A 16,415-nucleotide genomic window follows, 5' to 3' on the forward strand; every position below is an offset into this window, starting at 1 on the left:
TAGAGAAGGATGGTCGTCCTTCTGTTCCTGGCCTTTGAAAAACCGTTCTGACTGTTCCGTCAGTTTCTCGTGTGACCGCTGGTGGTGCTGTTGTATGGACGTCAGGAGTGCTTTGTGGAAAAGCTCTCTCATAGTTAGTAATCCATTCCAGTGGTACTATGGCAGCAAGCTCGTCTGGAGGAATCATCCTTGGGATGCTAACTATGGCCGGACCATGGTTCCTGTCTGTGAACATCAAAAGCGCATCATGGGTGGTGTTTGGAAGGTTCAGATCCAAAGCGTGATCTTGGATTCTGTACAACACTTGGTGATGGAGTGTTGCCTGTTCAGCACTGGCGTCTTGTGAAACACCAATCAACTGGATCTGTATCCGGATCCTTTGGGAAAGGGTCGGATCTGTAAGCCTGACAGTGAAATCTGGCGAGATTGTAAGAATCACACTCCCATTAGTGAGAGTGGATACAAGTGCTCCAATAAGCGCATGTTGGTATTCCTTGAAGGTGGTATCTAAAAGTGCGATCTTTGCGGTGACAGGCAGTCCTTTTCTGCCATGCAAAGTCAAAATCAACCTTATGGCTCCAAGGTGCAGGTGAGTATATCCTTGTGACAAGTATTCACGAATGAGTTCTTGAGGGATCTCAATCGTAACATACTGTTCTGCAGAGGTGGCTTGAAGACCACACTGTTGCAAACGGGAAGTTTGAATCACTTCCTTAACAGGAGGTGATGATTCCCTTCTTATGAGGTGGCGAATACTAAACTGCTTTTTTCGGTGGTAGAAAGTGTATGGGTTTATGAGAGGTTGTTGAGTAGCAGGGATCTTTGAGTCTTCTGGAACATGGGTGATTTCAACAAGGTTTTCTATTTTGTTGGATAGGGTTTTATGGACAGATGGTGGTAAACGATCAAAAGAAAGCTCTGTATTATAAAAGATAGGTTGACTAGATTCAGGGTCTGACATGAATATTTCAAGTCTCTCTTACTCTCCATGATACAGACACTTTCTATTAAATTATTCAGACAGGTTAATTATCCATGAATATTTGTATGGGTTTATCTGAAGAGTTTAATTTTTATTATAAAAATTATTCAGGGTCTTCAATTTTCTATTCTAATAACATGTCACACGAGAGATAATGAAATACATTGAATTATACTTTTTCCTAGGTAATGAGCACAGCAAATTATAGAATTACTAAAATGCCCTTTGGTATGCAATCCAAAGTTTGTTACTGGCCCTAATTGTCCCCAAACCCAGTAAACCCTAAACCCCCAACCTCCATTCTCCCTCGCTTCCTTCTGTCTCTCTGATCCGCGTTTCTTGCTTCACAGATTCAGTCTCTTTCCTTCCTCCCGTCGCGCGGTCTTGTCCCTTGCTTCGGCTGCGTCGTTCTTCCGTCGTTTCCTCAGTTCGGGTAGGTCATATGATCCTTTGCTCTGGTTCGTATTCTTTGCTTTTTTTTTAATTGAACTTTTAATTTGTAATTTTCTGTTGCTGTGGTGTTGAGTTGTTATTGCTGATATGTTGCTCGAGTTTTTGTTGCGGATGCTGCCTGCTGTTGTGTTGTTATTGGCTTATTGCTGCTATGTTGTTACTTGTTAGATGATGTTGTTACTTGGAAATGGAAATGAATGTGAAAATTATCCCAATGAAAAAAAACTAGCAAGTTTTAGTGGATTTTGATGATTGATGGTAAACTTTGAAGATGACTTCTGATATTTTGCTATTTGCCTTTGTAAATTTGAGAATTGAGACTTGTGTTGCCCTTATACGAGCCACAGCCTACGTCGGACTATGTAATGTGATTTGGCAGATGATTAGGAATGTTTAATTTTTGTCCATTTTTTGGATTTACATTAGAATATTTTTATACTTTTGTGTGCTTATTTATGATTTTTATGTTCTTTTATTATAATCTGGCTATTCTGGTTTATACCTTGTTGAACGAACCTCTGAACTCGTATCTAAAACGGTTCGTCGTCTGGTTTGGTTTTCGGTGCCTATTTATGTTTTTGTTGCTGTTTCTCCGCAGCTCAGCCGTTTTAAGTCTCACACTTTCAAGTGTATTATTTGGTTATTTTGTGTGTTGTATTTATTTGTTTCTTTTCTGCTCCCCGGCTGTCGCTTTTGCATTCGTCCGCCCTTTTTTTCTCCTTTCTTTGTTTATATATTTTTGTTGCATTTCTGATCCGTTTCGGTACCTCAACTGCTCTTTTTTTTTTTGGAGTTATATTGTTTCTTAGACCAATGAAGATGACATGGTTTAGCATCTTCACCAGTGCTTTCTTATGTGATAAAAGTTAGGAAGAGTTTTAGGTGTATTGAAAATACTGATATTTCAATTATTTTAATCGTCTATTTGAATTATAAAAAATATATATAATATATATTAATTAAAATTAATGATTTAATGGTATTTTTTGATACACTTAAAATTTTTTCTAAAAGTTATCACCATAATCTATTATTAAAACTGTCTCGGGAGTTGAGCTGTTATAGGCTTATAGCGCTGCTGTTGTCTTTAATGCTATTATGCTTAGTAGATAGAGTAGATGTTTTTATGGGAGTTTTATTTATATATCTCTGAAATAGAATTGATTCAGATTTTTATATAAATAAAAGTAATAAATTATTAATTAATAATCTTAATTCAATAATAAAATTTTTTTGTATTAAATGAGATATTTTTAGTTTAATATTTATTTATAACATATTTTTATAACATATATTATATATATTATATTTATCTATAAATATATTATTTTTAATATATATTTTATATTTTAATAAATATTTTTTAATATCTTTTGCTAATTATTTTTATTATTAATTTAAATTTTTTAATTTAATAATTTAATAATAAATTTTTAATTTATATTTTTAAATATTAATAATTAATTATCAATAAAAAATAATAGATTTAATAAATTTTTTAATATTTTATATTTTATTTTAATAACTGAATTTGGTATAATTTTTTTAATATTAAATTATTAATACCTTCACACTTCGAAAATTGAAGTGGTAAATGGTATGACATGGACACTCCCACCCGCCCACCATACCCCCGCCCTCCACCTCCGCGCCCTCCTCCGCAGCTGCGCCCGCACCTCCTCCCTCCGCCCCGCCACCCAGCTCCACGCCGCCGCCCTCGTCTCTGGCCTCCTGCCACCCACCTCCTCCGACCCCCACTTCCTCCTCAACGCCCTCTTCCACCTCTACTCTCTCTCCTCCCTCTCCCACGCCATCCACCTCTTCCATCAAATCCCCAACTCCCAAAAAGACTCCGTCGACTACACTGCCCTCATCTCTGCCACTAACCCCAACCATGCCCTTCGCCTTTTCTCCGAAATGCGCTCCCTCCCCCTCCCCCTTGACCCCGTCTCCGTACTCTGCGTCCTCACTAAGTGCTCCCATCTCGGCTGCGTCAAAACGGGCTCGCAGCTTCATGCACTTGTGGTGAAGCTTGGGGTTTCTGGGTGTGTTAGAGTCTGCAATGCTTTGATGGATGTTTATGTGAAGTGTGGGCTTGTGGGTGGGGTTAGAAGAGTTTTTGAGGATATGGGGTTGAAGACTGTGGTGTCTTGGACTGTGGTCTTGGAAGGTGTGGTGAAAGGGGAGGGTTTGGAGAATGGGCGGAAGGTGTTCGATGAAATGCCAGAGAGGAATGAGGTTGCTTGGACTGTGATGATTGTGGGGTATGTTGAGAATGGGATGACTAGGGAGGCTTTTGAGCTTTTGAGGGAGATGATTTTTGGGTGTGGGTTTGTGTTGAATGATGTGAGCCTTTGTTCGATTCTTTCGGCTTGTTCGCGGTCCGGGGATGTGAGCTTGGGGAGGTGGGTTCATGGGTATGCTGTGAAGGAAATTGGGTGGGATGTCGGTGTCATGGTGGGGACTGGGTTGGTTGACATGTATGCAAAGTGTGGGAGGATTGGCGCTGCCTTGGTTGTGTTCAGCAACATGCCAAGGAGAAATGTAGTGGCGTGGAATGCCATGATTGGTGGGTTGGCCATGCATGGGAAGGGAAAGGATGTGGTGGATATGTTTGATTCCATGATTGGAGAAGGAGTGAGCCCTGATGCTTTGACTTTCTTGGCCTTGTTGAGTGCTTGCAGTCATTCGGGTATGGTTGATCTCGGTTGGAAGTACTTCAATGAGCTTGAGTCCATTCATGGGATAAATCCGGAAATGGAGCATTATGCTTGCATGGTGGACCTCCTTGGTCGAGCTGGACGATTGGAAGAAGCCGAAGCTTTTATTAAAAGCATGCCATTTGCTCCAAATGAAGTTGTTCTGGGGTCTCTTTTTGGCTCTTGTTACACACATGGGAAGGTGAAGCTTGGGGAACGGATTATGAGAGAGTTGGTTCAGATGGATCCACATAACACTGAATATCATATCTTGCTTTCCAACATGTATGCCTTGTCTGGGAAAGAGGAAAAGGCAAATTTCTTCAGGAAGGTTCTTAAGAAAAGGGGTATCAAAAAGGTGCCAGGAACGAGCTCAATGTATGTTGGTGGCCAGCTTCATCAGTTCATCGCCGGTGATAAGTCTCACCCGCAAACTGCAGGGATTTACATGGTGCTAGATGACATGATTCGCCGGTTGAGGTTGGGTGGCTATGTTCCCAATACAAGTTCTCAGGTTTTGTTTGGTTGTTCCACCAGGGATGATTGCACTGAGGCATTGGAGGAGGTAGAACAAGTGTTGTTCACTCATAGTGAGAAGCTTGCACTTGCTTTTGGCCTAACAAGCACTCCATCAGGTTCTCCAATACACATTTTCAAGAACCTAAGGATTTGCCAAGACTGTCATTCTGCTATGAAGATTGCATCTTATGTATACAACCGCGAAATTGTGGTCCGAGATCGATATCGGTTTCATAGTTTCAAGCAAGGTTCTTGTTCTTGCTCTGACTGTTGGTGAATTCAGCAGAGATGGGAGCTTGGTAGGATTGTTGGGGAAGGGTGAGATATACCTGTTAATCCCTTGATCCACTAGTGTATATATTTTAAAGTTGCCCATAAAAGTATACTTGTAGGTTAAAATCTCTTTTAAAGTAAAATCTCCTAGTTTTAGCAATTACCAATTAGTCTAATTTCTGTAATTCTATTCTTATTTAATATTCATAGAGACTCAATTTCCCAGTTATTTTCTTTTTCATCCATACTGCTGTTGTATTTGTTCATTGATAATATTAATGTTGAAGTGATTCACAGTTGTGAAGTTAACAACAAACAGAATATTGCATACACATTTATGTAACACACCTATACATGAGAAGCTATCTTGGAATTCGTAGATGACTTCGAAGCTTTGTCATATATTGTCGTCACAAGCAATTGTTTTCACTTTATTATCAGGACAGGACTGTAGTAAACTACTATTGTAGAATATTGTTTTCATTTAATATTATTTGTTTGTAACTGACACCAGAACTGGTGTAGCTATTGCTATTATTGTGCATTACATATTCTGTTTTCTGACATCGAAAACTGGTATGTCACTATTGATGCAGGCTAAAGGTTTTGTTGCCAATTCTTTTTACAGTGGATTGTCTGCTACTTGAGTTTTTCTTCCACACAATGGGAGGGCGTGAAGGGCTTGTTGATACAGCGGTAGGGTGCATATTTTGAATATACTATGCATATTGCATAATATATAATCAATCAGAGCTGGTTTCAGTTAAATCAGCAGTTACTATTATTTTTTTATTAAAATCAGAAGCTAATTGACAACCAGGAGCTGGTTTGTTAAGATAATGTAAGCAGCCGCTGGTACATATATTATGACCTTCAAATTGTATTATATAAGGAGAAATTATTTATTTTTGTACTCAGTCCTCCCAATCATCCATCTAGTTATTGACAAAAAGTCTCAGGACAAGCAAATATATAAAAACCTAACCATCATTCAGCCAGCAAGTATTTTTATACCATCGTAATACGGAAAGCCTCACGAGTGTTGTTGAAAAGATATGATATGAAAACACAAACGAATCTCTCTCACGCTCCTCTCCAAGGCATTAGGCGGATATCTCAGCTTCTAGCCTCTTCGGCGAGGGTTAACATGGTTCTGCACTCGCAGTTCCGTTGACAAAGGTTATGAAGCTTCACCTCTTCAAGATCGCGACTCCTCTACTTGACTTGTCTGATTTTCAAATTGTCGGTGCCGCTGTGTTTTGCACTCTTCCAAGAGGAGAATGAAGGTCTCGATTAATGGAGGATGTAACGCTCTCACCAGTTGTTGACTTTCTTACTCTTGCATAGAAATTCTCTTCTCTATCGCTCATTCATTCTCAGCTGCAGAACAACTCAGAATTTCACTCTCTCGCTCCATGTCAATGGTGGAATCAGTTTTAGAAGAACAGAATATTGAAGTAAGCAATTTCTCCCTCTTCTAATTTCATGATTTTTGTAATGGCTTTCATATTGCATAAATGAATACAATGATGATTATGATTATGAATATTTTAGCTTGCAAAGTATGTTATTTATGTTTTTCATAATAGAGTTTAAATTGAATGTACAAAATCCAAATTATACATTGTTCGATTTTGATTTTCATAATGCAACAATGCACAGTTAATGCAAACCAACTGTTTGATGAAATGTCTAAGACAGAAAATATAAAAAATGTTAGTGTTTGTTGCTTGTTGTTTTGATTTTTCAGTGTAATTTCAGTTATGTACTGCTGTTGTCTTTCTACATTTCAGTGTAAGACACCATGTTAAAGCATCAAACATACTGAAAATTTACATCCATTTAACCATAATCCAGAATTTCTATATTAAAAATGAGACATGCAATTATGATTTATACATTAACCTTCAAACAGTGTTTCACCTAGTTTGGCCTCCTAACAACATAATAATTTATTAATTTATATGAAATAAGCATAGAAATAAATAAGAAAGGAACATAGATAATAAGACAAGATGCATACTCAATGAAACTGATCTAACTTTAGCTGCTAAGAACCCGAAGTAGAAGTAGAAGCATCAAATTTGTAACAATTCAATAAATGTGCAAATTGGAAGCAGCTTTTCTCTCTATTTTGCTTTGTGTTATTTCTTCTTCCGTTCACACCTCACTAGTTCCCTACACTTGTTGGCACAAATATTTTTCAGTATTACTATGTTGTTGAATTCTCCCAAGTTATGAAATTCAAATCTTCAGAACTAGGCAGATTTGATCATGAAGGAATATTTGTTAGCAGATCATTCCATGTACATACATTCAAATCTTCACCTTTTTAAGTTCTAGTGTCATTTGTTAAAAGGATTGCTATAGTATCCATCCTCACGTATTGTGTTCTCTATGTATCTAAATCCAAGAAAAAGTAAATTATGCTATTGCATTCTCGGTTCCTTTTACTATTGTGGCACTTGATGCCAATCCTACAGGCTATGCTAAGAAAGTTGATATTTCTGTTTGGTTTTGTTTAGCTATTTTTGGATTTATGTTGATCATTCCATTCTTTTCTCTTATTTTTTATGGAGAAGCATTCAACACTTTGATGTTGGCCTTTTATTTTGAATGAATGAAATTCAATGATGCTATACTAGATCGTAGAAGTTTTAATGATAAATAAAATTTTAATTGGCTTAAATCTTTGGTTATGATAGGTCATAGAAGTTTGTTAATGATTCTTATTTATGCAAAAGGGTTTTGTTGATTTAATACCTAAGAGTAGTTGAGATACTTCACTCATTACATTTTGTAACTACTTTAATGAGATTTTGTACACCTTATTCAGCACACTTTGCACCCATCTTAATGAAATTTTGCACACATGAATCAAACTGTTTGCACCCACTTTAATGAGATTTTGTACACCTTACTCATCACAATTTGCATCCAATGTAATGAGATCTTGCACACCTCACTCGGTACAATTTGCATCTACCTTAATAAGGTTTTGCACACATGAATTAGACAGTTTGCACCCACTTTAATGGGATTTTGTTTTACCATCTGATGTATGCTTACTTTTATATAGGATGTGCCCAAGGTTGATATGTGTTTTGGAACCTGTTATGATGCAAATCAATTTTATCAGAATTATGCCAAGCGCGTTGGTTTTGTTACTAAGATAAGTTTTACCCGAAGAGTTGGTAAAGATAAGGTTCCTAAGAATCAAATGATCACTTGCAATAGGGAGGAAAAATGCAAGTCTAGAGTTTCACCAATAGAAAAGACCAACCCTAGAACCAACTACAATTTTCCCGCAAGAATTTTTATTAGGTTGAATAAGGAGGGTCTTTGGGTTATATCAAAGGTGTGTTTGGATCATTCACATCCTTGTGATCTGGAAATGGCAAAGTTGTTGACACGTAACAGGGAGATGAGTATGTACATGTGTCAAGTCATTGAGAGGAATGATGAAGCAGGTGTGAGACCAAGCAAAACATCTCAAATGTTGGTGGGTGAAATGGGAGATTTCTCTAAGATAAGCTTAATGGAAAAAGATGTTAGGAACTATTTCAGCAGAAAGGTACGCAATGTTACGGAAAAAATGGATGCTAGGGAGATGTTGAAGTATTTTACATGGATGAAGGATATGAACTCTGATTTTTATTTTAATGTTGAACTTGATCAATCAAGCATTTCAAAATTATATTTTGGGCCGAAGCTCGAAGTAGAGCAACATACGAGTACTTCGGTGATGTAGTTTCGTTTGATACTAATAAAACTAATCGTTACAATATGCCATTTGGTTCCTTTGTGGGGGTTAATCACCAAGGTAACTTGGTGCTTCTTGGGTGTGGTTTATTGACTAAGGAAAATTCAGACTCCTTTACTTGGTTGTTTAATGCTTGGCTTAGATGTATGCATGGAAAGGTGCCTAAAGGCCAATGCCTCGGGATGCGAGTTGGAATTGAGAATGTGATGCCAGAGACACGTCATAGGTTATGCATTTGACACATTTTGAAAAAGATTCCAGAAAAATTCAATGGATACAAAAGATATGAAGAGTTACAAAGTGATTTAAATAATATTGCTTGGGAGTCTACTTCAGAAGATGATTTTCAAAATCAATAGAAAGATTTTCTGATTGAATATGGTCTAGACAATAACAAATGGCTATCAGGTACTTCTCTACACATGAATTTTTATATTTTGCACATAGGAATTAGTATATTAGTATTTTGAAAGTATCAAGTGGCTATCATATTCTATTTGCTAGAATTCTAACATGTGTTTCAATGTGCCTCTAGTATAATTTTCTTATTCTAATATTTTCTAAGCTTCAATGTGTTATTAACTTGTTTATGGCAACATCTGCATCCACTTTTGTTAAGTTTGCTCACAAGAATTTTTTTATGTATATTTTACTAGGATACATAGATATCTATGAAGAAAGTCATCGATGGATTCTAATTTTTTTACCACTTCTTTTGGGCTGGTATATGATCCACACAACGAAGTGGGAGTATGCATTCATATTTTGATAAATTTCTAAATAACAAGAGCTTGTTGATTTAATTTGTCAACAATATGACAATTGCCTTGGATGGAAGGAGGAACAAGAAAGAAAGGCTGATGTTGAAGATTATAAATCAATAATACCTTGTGCCACTAATTCTTTAATAAAGAAGCAATTTCAAGGTGCCTATACTAATGCAAAGTTTAAGGAAGTACAAAAGCAATTTAGAAAGAAAGTAAATTATATTTTGCACATTATGAAATTAGTTTCTACATCTAAAGTCTATTCTATTTGGAGGATGTATCTACTTCTAAAGAGAGGGTTTATAAAGTTAACTGCAATGCGAAAACGAAGGATATTACATGCAAGTGTCAAATGTTTGAATCAAGAGGTATATTATGCGGTCATAGCTTGGTTGTCCTAGGGCATAAACGTGTGAGAGAAATTCCAAGATACATTTTAGACCGTTGGAGCAAACTTGTGAAGCGAATACATAGTGATATTAAGAGTAGCCATGATCCAAGTTTGTTGAACCCAAAAACAGAGAAATTTGATGATTTATGCTCCCATTTGAACAGTGTTGCTCAATTTGCAGCCCAATCAAAGGAAGCAAGTGATATCCTATATCGTTATTTTGATATGGCTATGGCGGAGTGTCAAAAGCATGTTGCTAACTCATCATTTAATGCCAATGAGTTAGATAATTTGCTTGCATTAGAAGATGGTAGTAAAGATGATGATAAAGTTGCATTGTCCATTTTTGTAGGAGGCTGTACAATAAGCATTCAAGATATTAAAAGTCCTCCTTAAGTGTCCACTAAGGATCGTCCAACAAATTGGCTAGGATTTGAAAAAGACAAAATAATAAAAAAGAAGACCAAGGCAAAGAAGAGAAAAAGTGAGATAACTGAAAAAGAGATAAAATATTATTTTATATTATTAATGTATAAGTTCATCAATGCGAATTGAAGCCGACGATTTTGACTAAGCTATCTGATTGAAAAAGAATTCTCCAATCTTCTTGTTTTAATAAGGATAGTGTATATGTGATGATAGTAATAATGTGTGTAGTACTTTTGAGCTGCCTTTCGTTTTTGGATGAAATAATTGAAATGAAAATTTTACTTTACCATTTTCTTATTGATGAGTAGTTCATGCATAGCAGTTCTTGTTGCATTATCACAAAATAATGATTACTTCTTTTTTTTGGATTTGAAGGGTGAATCAAATACATGTCAAGTTACTCCTTGCGAGAAGGACAATTCAATCAAGAGGAGAATAAACATGATGGAAATAGAGGTAAAAAAGACACATGAACATACTATTTTTCATGAATTTATTTTTGCTAGCCATGTTATTTTTTTTAATTATTTAAATAGATTTTAGATGTAGAAACTACTTTTTTAAGGTATATATAAAGGATAATCAGTGAAAGCTACACGAGTGTTGAATAGAACCTTACCAAAATATTAGGTGCTGCTAAGAATTTCTAACACCTAGAGATAGGGTGTGATCTGAACATGAAATATGATGTTTTTTTCTACCAAATTCCAAACTGTTAATACAGTTATGACTCTAATTACTTTAATTTGAGCATGCATACATATACATATAACCTAAAATATTTTAGGCCAAGTTATACATGAAATATTTTTATATTGTACATTTCTTGTTTTGGGCCACCAGATTCTTAATTTTTGGGCCAGCAAACAACCAGTTGGTATTTTTCTACACCAAATAAAAAAAAATGTCCAAATGCATATAGAGAGCTGTGAGTACATGCTCTTTACCTCACACACTCTTCTTCGCAAAATCTCACCCTCTATGTTGACACTCTTGCAGCGCGCCCTCTTTCTTGCTCTCAACGCTGATGAGCACTCTCAATGCGAATTAGCCTTCTTGAGCTCGCTGTCCGTCGCCAGTAGCGTCTCCAATAGAAGTGGCGTTACTCTTTGTGACAGCATCTCTCGGCTCTCTATACATTCCCTTTCGTTTCTACTAATGCGTTGTGCTTCTGCAAGGTTAAAATTGTTACTAAAATTTTAATGTGAAGGTTAATTAGTTTTGATTTCTGCTCATTCATTGCTTTTTGCAACATTTTGCTTCTCGCTTTCATTTCTAGTGTATCTAAGCTTTGGTATATATTTTGTATACAGTGAACCAACTAGGAAAACTGCAACAGGAAGTTGGACTCTGCAACCAAAACAGACTGGCTTAGCATCATTGTAATATTGATCTCTTGTTTAACTCAAAATTGAATTGTCATAGAACTGCTTTTTAAACTTGGTAACTGTAAACTTCTATTGTGTATTTGACCCTGAGTCTCTGTTTTAGATAATCTATTCATTGCTGGTGTCATCATTCGATATTCATTCAAAATATGCAAGAAAAAAAATTCATAATGGCACCCAAAAATATGACTTAATGTTTTCTGTCTATTCATGAAAATCTTTAAGCACTTTATAATAAAAATATATTTTGATTTTGATTTTGATTCATCATATCTTGTTTATGAAACTTAGGTACTTTTAATTTATAAATCTTTGAAAAAATTTATTATGCCATTACCTCAGTTACTTAACTGGTAATTGACTTTTGACAATGGCTATTGTTGGCAAAGCTTTGTTGTGGCAATACTGGCAATCGTTACTGATGCGTTATGTTTCTGGTTAGAAATGTACAATTGATTTGTAATGTGACTTGGTTTTTTATTTGTGTTTGTGTTAATAATATGTTTTATTGGTTAATCAAACAATACATCAATTGACTATTAATCTTTTTTGCACCCAATCAATTGGCTTATTTGCTTTCATAAAACATGATTAATATGCAGTGATCATTTGAAATGGAAAAAGATCCAAATATTAAGATGCCGCAAAAAAGTACAAATACAAAGAAATCTGAAACATGAACAAAAAGGAAAATACAGCAGGAAACTTTTGAAGAACTAGCATCTCGGGTATATTGTGTGTTTATTACTTGCAAAGTTATTATTTTAGCACCTATTGAATTTTATCTATCTGATTTTATAACAGTTCTTTGCTTCTTTGTTTTCTTCAATAGTTCAATTTGTACTTATCTATTAGACAATTTATAACAATGAAGCTTTGGTACATGATATGAAACCACTTTTAGACTTATTTAGGGTACGCTTGCTTCTGATTATTTGGAGAGTAACAGTAAACTTATGTCCTTAGAAATGCTTAGATTTCTTAGAATTAAGATTTTGATTATTGGTTGTAGTCTAATTTTGTTGTTTCTGCTACTGGTGGCCCAAGCTGTCTTGCTACTTATAAAATTTACACAAAAATGTGAGAAGTGAGAACGGATTTTTTTGTCGGTTAAAAGAAAAAAGAAAAGCTGAGTTTTGTGAAAAGAAGCAAACCAAAGGCCCCTTAATCTATGTCTGGTGTGACTGAGTACAATTTTGAATTACATTAAAAAATTAGATAGGTAAATTCGTTGGTTTAAATTTCAATTATTTGGTTTTAATATATAATTATATGTGTGCTGGATAGTGTGTACGTGGAATTCATCCGTGCATATGTGATGTTCATAACTTTTGATGTAGTTCATTGCTCATACTTTTGCACCTACTTTAATGAGATTTTGCATACCTTACTCAACTATTTTGCACCCATCTTAATAAAATTTTGCACACATGAATCAGACAGTTTGCACTCACTTTAATAGATTTTGCACACATGAATCAAACAATTTGTACCCACTTTACTCAAGATTTTGCACACATGAATCAGACAGTTTGCATCCACTTTAATGAGATTTTACACACATGTATCAGACATTTTACACACATGTATCAGACAGTTTGTGCCCAGTTTAATGAGATTTTGCACCCATGACTTAGCATAGTTTGCATCCATCTGTATCTGTATCTGAATGTGAGTATTACTGTTATTATGATTATGATTATTATTATTATTGTTATTGTTATTATTTTTCAAACAAACCATGGTTAAATTGGATGAAGATTTTTTACTTTATGTTTGCAGAAATTAATTGAATGTCGTTCTCCCAATTTATTTTTCACAACGATAAATTCACTTGCAAAAAAGCAAAAACTTGAAGTGGATAAAATGGAATTCTCATCCTTAAAGACTATTCAAGATTAAAAAGATTATAGGCAGTTATTCTTCGCACTTACTAAAGCATATAACACAACCACAAGCAAACTAGAATTAGTGGTGGAGATATCAATATGACAATAGACAAAATTGCGGAAGCTCTAGGATTACCTTCAATTGGTAAAAGCTTTTCGGAAGAAGAAGAATGGACTTTAGAGCAAGAAAGATTGGTTGCCCCGTTCAAGTCTGTGAAAAGTCCATGGCTACAAGAAATATTACATTCAAGAAAATGTAATATTTCGACATCTACCGGGGCAGATTACTTTAGAGAGCATTTACAATGTTCATTATTAACTCATTTTTGGCACTAACAAGTATCTCTGTCACATCTCCAAAGTACTAACGTGCCATTGTTGATGTAGAGAACATCACAAGATACAATTGGGCAAGATTTGTGTATGAAGAGCTTATAAAAGGGGTTGAAAAATTAAAGGAAAAAATATATTAAGCATTGATGGTTGTCTTTATGTTTTGATGGTAATCAATTTATTGTACTTATCTTTTTTTTCCTTTTTCGATTTCTCTTTTGATGATAATCATTACATTTACTATTTTGATTGTAGATTATCTATTACCACAAAGACGCATTTGGAGATAAGAAAAATTATATGGGGCCTCCACCACCATGGGTTGCTTATTAGGATAAAGAAAAACCTGACAAGAAGTTGATACAGAGTCATTAAAGCAAAGGCCAACGGTTTGTTTTATCTATTTTATCTTGTTAATTCAATATAGATTTTTTCTTTTATCTTGTCACATTCTTCTCTTTTCTTACAAAACCTTTATTTATGTGACTATTATTGTAGGGTATTGTTACCCTTTTTAATTAAGCAAAGTGTTGATGCTAAATTTGCAAAGAACATAACAAGAGCATTAACTAATTTGGCTAAAAAAAGGGGACGAATGAACTTAATAAAAATTATAACACAATGAAAGAAAAGAAAGAAAGATAAAGAAATAAAGTTTGGAGTGTTATAAATGAGAAGACTGAAGCTTATGAGTTTTACAAATACTCTTTATCATTAATTAAACGTACTACTAGAATTTTCTAATATTTTGCTTTTATCTTTATGCTACCTTTAAAGCTCAGTCATTCTTGTTCTAAGATCACCTATAAGTTTATAGATTTGTTTTGTTTTGATTTTTTGTTTATGAATTTGATGGAGAAAATAATGACAATAAAATGTCAAAAAAAAGAAGGTAATGTGTCAGATGAGAAAAAAGATAAAGGAATGTAAAAATTAGTTTTGATTTATCTTTTGTGATAAAAGAGAATATAAAGTAAAATATAAAGTGTGTGCTTCTTTATAGTGATGTAAATCAAGATGAGGAAAAAAATGTCCAAACAAGGTAAAAATAGTGTATGTCCTTCTTTATAGTTATGATTTTTTTTTTATTTGTCGTTGTGCAAATCTAATTATTGTTTACATTGATATAATAGGTAAGAGGAGAAAGATGAAAATAGTACGAGATCGCCAATGAAATTAGTGGAAGAAGTTGAACCAAACAAATTAATGACGCCTAGCAATAGGGGTATAAATTATAGTTCTTAGTGTATTGTTTCTTGTTTTGATTTTTCAATGTAATTTTTGTTATGTAATACTAGTTATTATGAGTATTCTACACTGTTTTGGCTATGAATAATGTGATTATATATGAGATTTTGTAACTATTTTAATGAAATTTTGCAGACAGTTTGCATCTAATTTAATGAGATTTTGCACACGAGTCAGATATTTTGCAATGAGATTTTGCACACTTCACTGAGAACATTAAAGTGAAAAATCTTGTTAAAGTGGGTGCAAAATGTCTGATTCATGTGTGCAAAATTTCATTAAATTTAGTGTAAATTGTGCTAAGTAAGGTGTGCAAAATCTCAATAAAGTAGTTACAAAATCTCATATATAATCACATAAATCATTGCCAAAACAGCGTGAAATACTCATAATAACAAAGTATTATATAACAAAAAGTACACAAAAAAAAAAAATCAAAACAAGAAACAACAAACACTAGGTACTATAATTTATACCCATATTGCTAGGCATCATTAATTTGTTTGGTTCAACTTCTTCAACTAATTTCATTAGTGATCTCATACTGTTTTCATCTTTTTCCTCTTCCCTATTAAATCAATACAAACAATAATTAGATTTGCACAACGACAAATAAAAAACGAAATCATAACTATAAGGAAGCATGTACACTATTTTTATCTTGTTTTGACATCCTTCTCCTCATTGCATCACTAGAAAGAAGCATACACTCTATATTTTACTTTACATTCTCTTTTATTACAAAAGATAAATCAAAACTAATTTTACCTTCTTTTATCTTTTTCCTCTGACACATTGTCTTCTTCCATTGACATTTTGTTGTCATTATTTTCTTCATCAAATCTATAAACAAGAAATTTTGGACTTCCAAATCTATAAACTTAAAGGTGACCTTAGAACAAAAATTACTGAGCTTTGAAGCTATCATAAAAATAATAACAAAATATTAAAAAAATCTAGTAGTACTAAAAGTTTAATTAGTGATAAAGAATGTTTGTAAAACTTATAGGCTTCAGTCCTTTCTTTATAACACCCTAAAACTGTATTTATTTACCATTCTTTTTTCTCCTTCATTGTGTTATCATCCTTATTAAGCTCCTTTGCCCCCTTTTCTTAGCCAAATTTGTTGGTACTCTTGTTGTGTTCTTTGCAAACTTAGCATCAACAACACCTTACTTAACTAAAAGGATAACAATACCCTACAAGAATAGTCACACAAATAAATGTTTTGTAAGAAAAGAGAAGAATGTGACAAGATAAAAAAAACCTATATTAAATTAA

At 34.2% G+C, this 16,415-nt stretch overlaps 1 protein-coding gene across 7 annotated transcripts; it reads left to right on the top strand.

The window, feature by feature from the left end:
* The first annotated feature begins 1,192 nt into the window (after positions 1 to 1,192).
* On the top strand, positions 1,193 to 15,131 carry LOC130955530 (pentatricopeptide repeat-containing protein At5g15340, mitochondrial). 7 transcript variants are annotated; one of them, XR_009076776.1, is made up of 10 exons: positions 1,223 to 1,415; positions 3,024 to 4,971; positions 5,523 to 6,383; positions 8,006 to 9,097; positions 10,652 to 10,732; positions 11,276 to 11,454; positions 11,590 to 11,658; positions 12,267 to 12,392; positions 14,142 to 14,275; positions 15,020 to 15,131. XR_009076776.1 is itself a non-coding variant. In XM_057882406.1 (2 exons), exon 2 carries the CDS (start codon positions 3,035 to 3,037, stop codon positions 4,928 to 4,930), a length of 1,896 nt encoding a protein of 631 aa, XP_057738389.1. In that variant the 5' UTR covers positions 1,223 to 1,415; positions 3,024 to 3,034; the 3' UTR covers positions 4,931 to 5,155. The 7 variants fall into 7 exon arrangements, 1 of the variants encoding a protein (XP_057738389.1); XR_009076777.1 differs by lacking the exons at positions 12,267 to 12,392; positions 14,142 to 14,275; positions 15,020 to 15,131 and having other exon boundaries at positions 8,006 to 8,500; positions 8,832 to 9,097; positions 11,590 to 11,749; XR_009076778.1 differs by lacking the exons at positions 12,267 to 12,392; positions 14,142 to 14,275; positions 15,020 to 15,131 and having other exon boundaries at positions 1,222 to 1,415; positions 5,555 to 6,383; positions 11,590 to 11,749.
* The last annotated feature ends 1,284 nt before the right edge of the window (positions 15,132 to 16,415 follow it).

This window comes from Arachis stenosperma, chromosome 10 (assembly GCF_014773155.1).
Source record: "Arachis stenosperma cultivar V10309 chromosome 10, arast.V10309.gnm1.PFL2, whole genome shotgun sequence".
Taxonomy (NCBI): domain Eukaryota; kingdom Viridiplantae; phylum Streptophyta; class Magnoliopsida; order Fabales; family Fabaceae; genus Arachis; species Arachis stenosperma.

What these genes read in the sequence shown, in the direction of transcription:
- LOC130955530 (XM_057882406.1), top strand. Translation starts at nt 3,035, where the DNA reads ATGACATGGACACTCCCACCCGCCCACCATACCCCCGCCCTCCACCTC.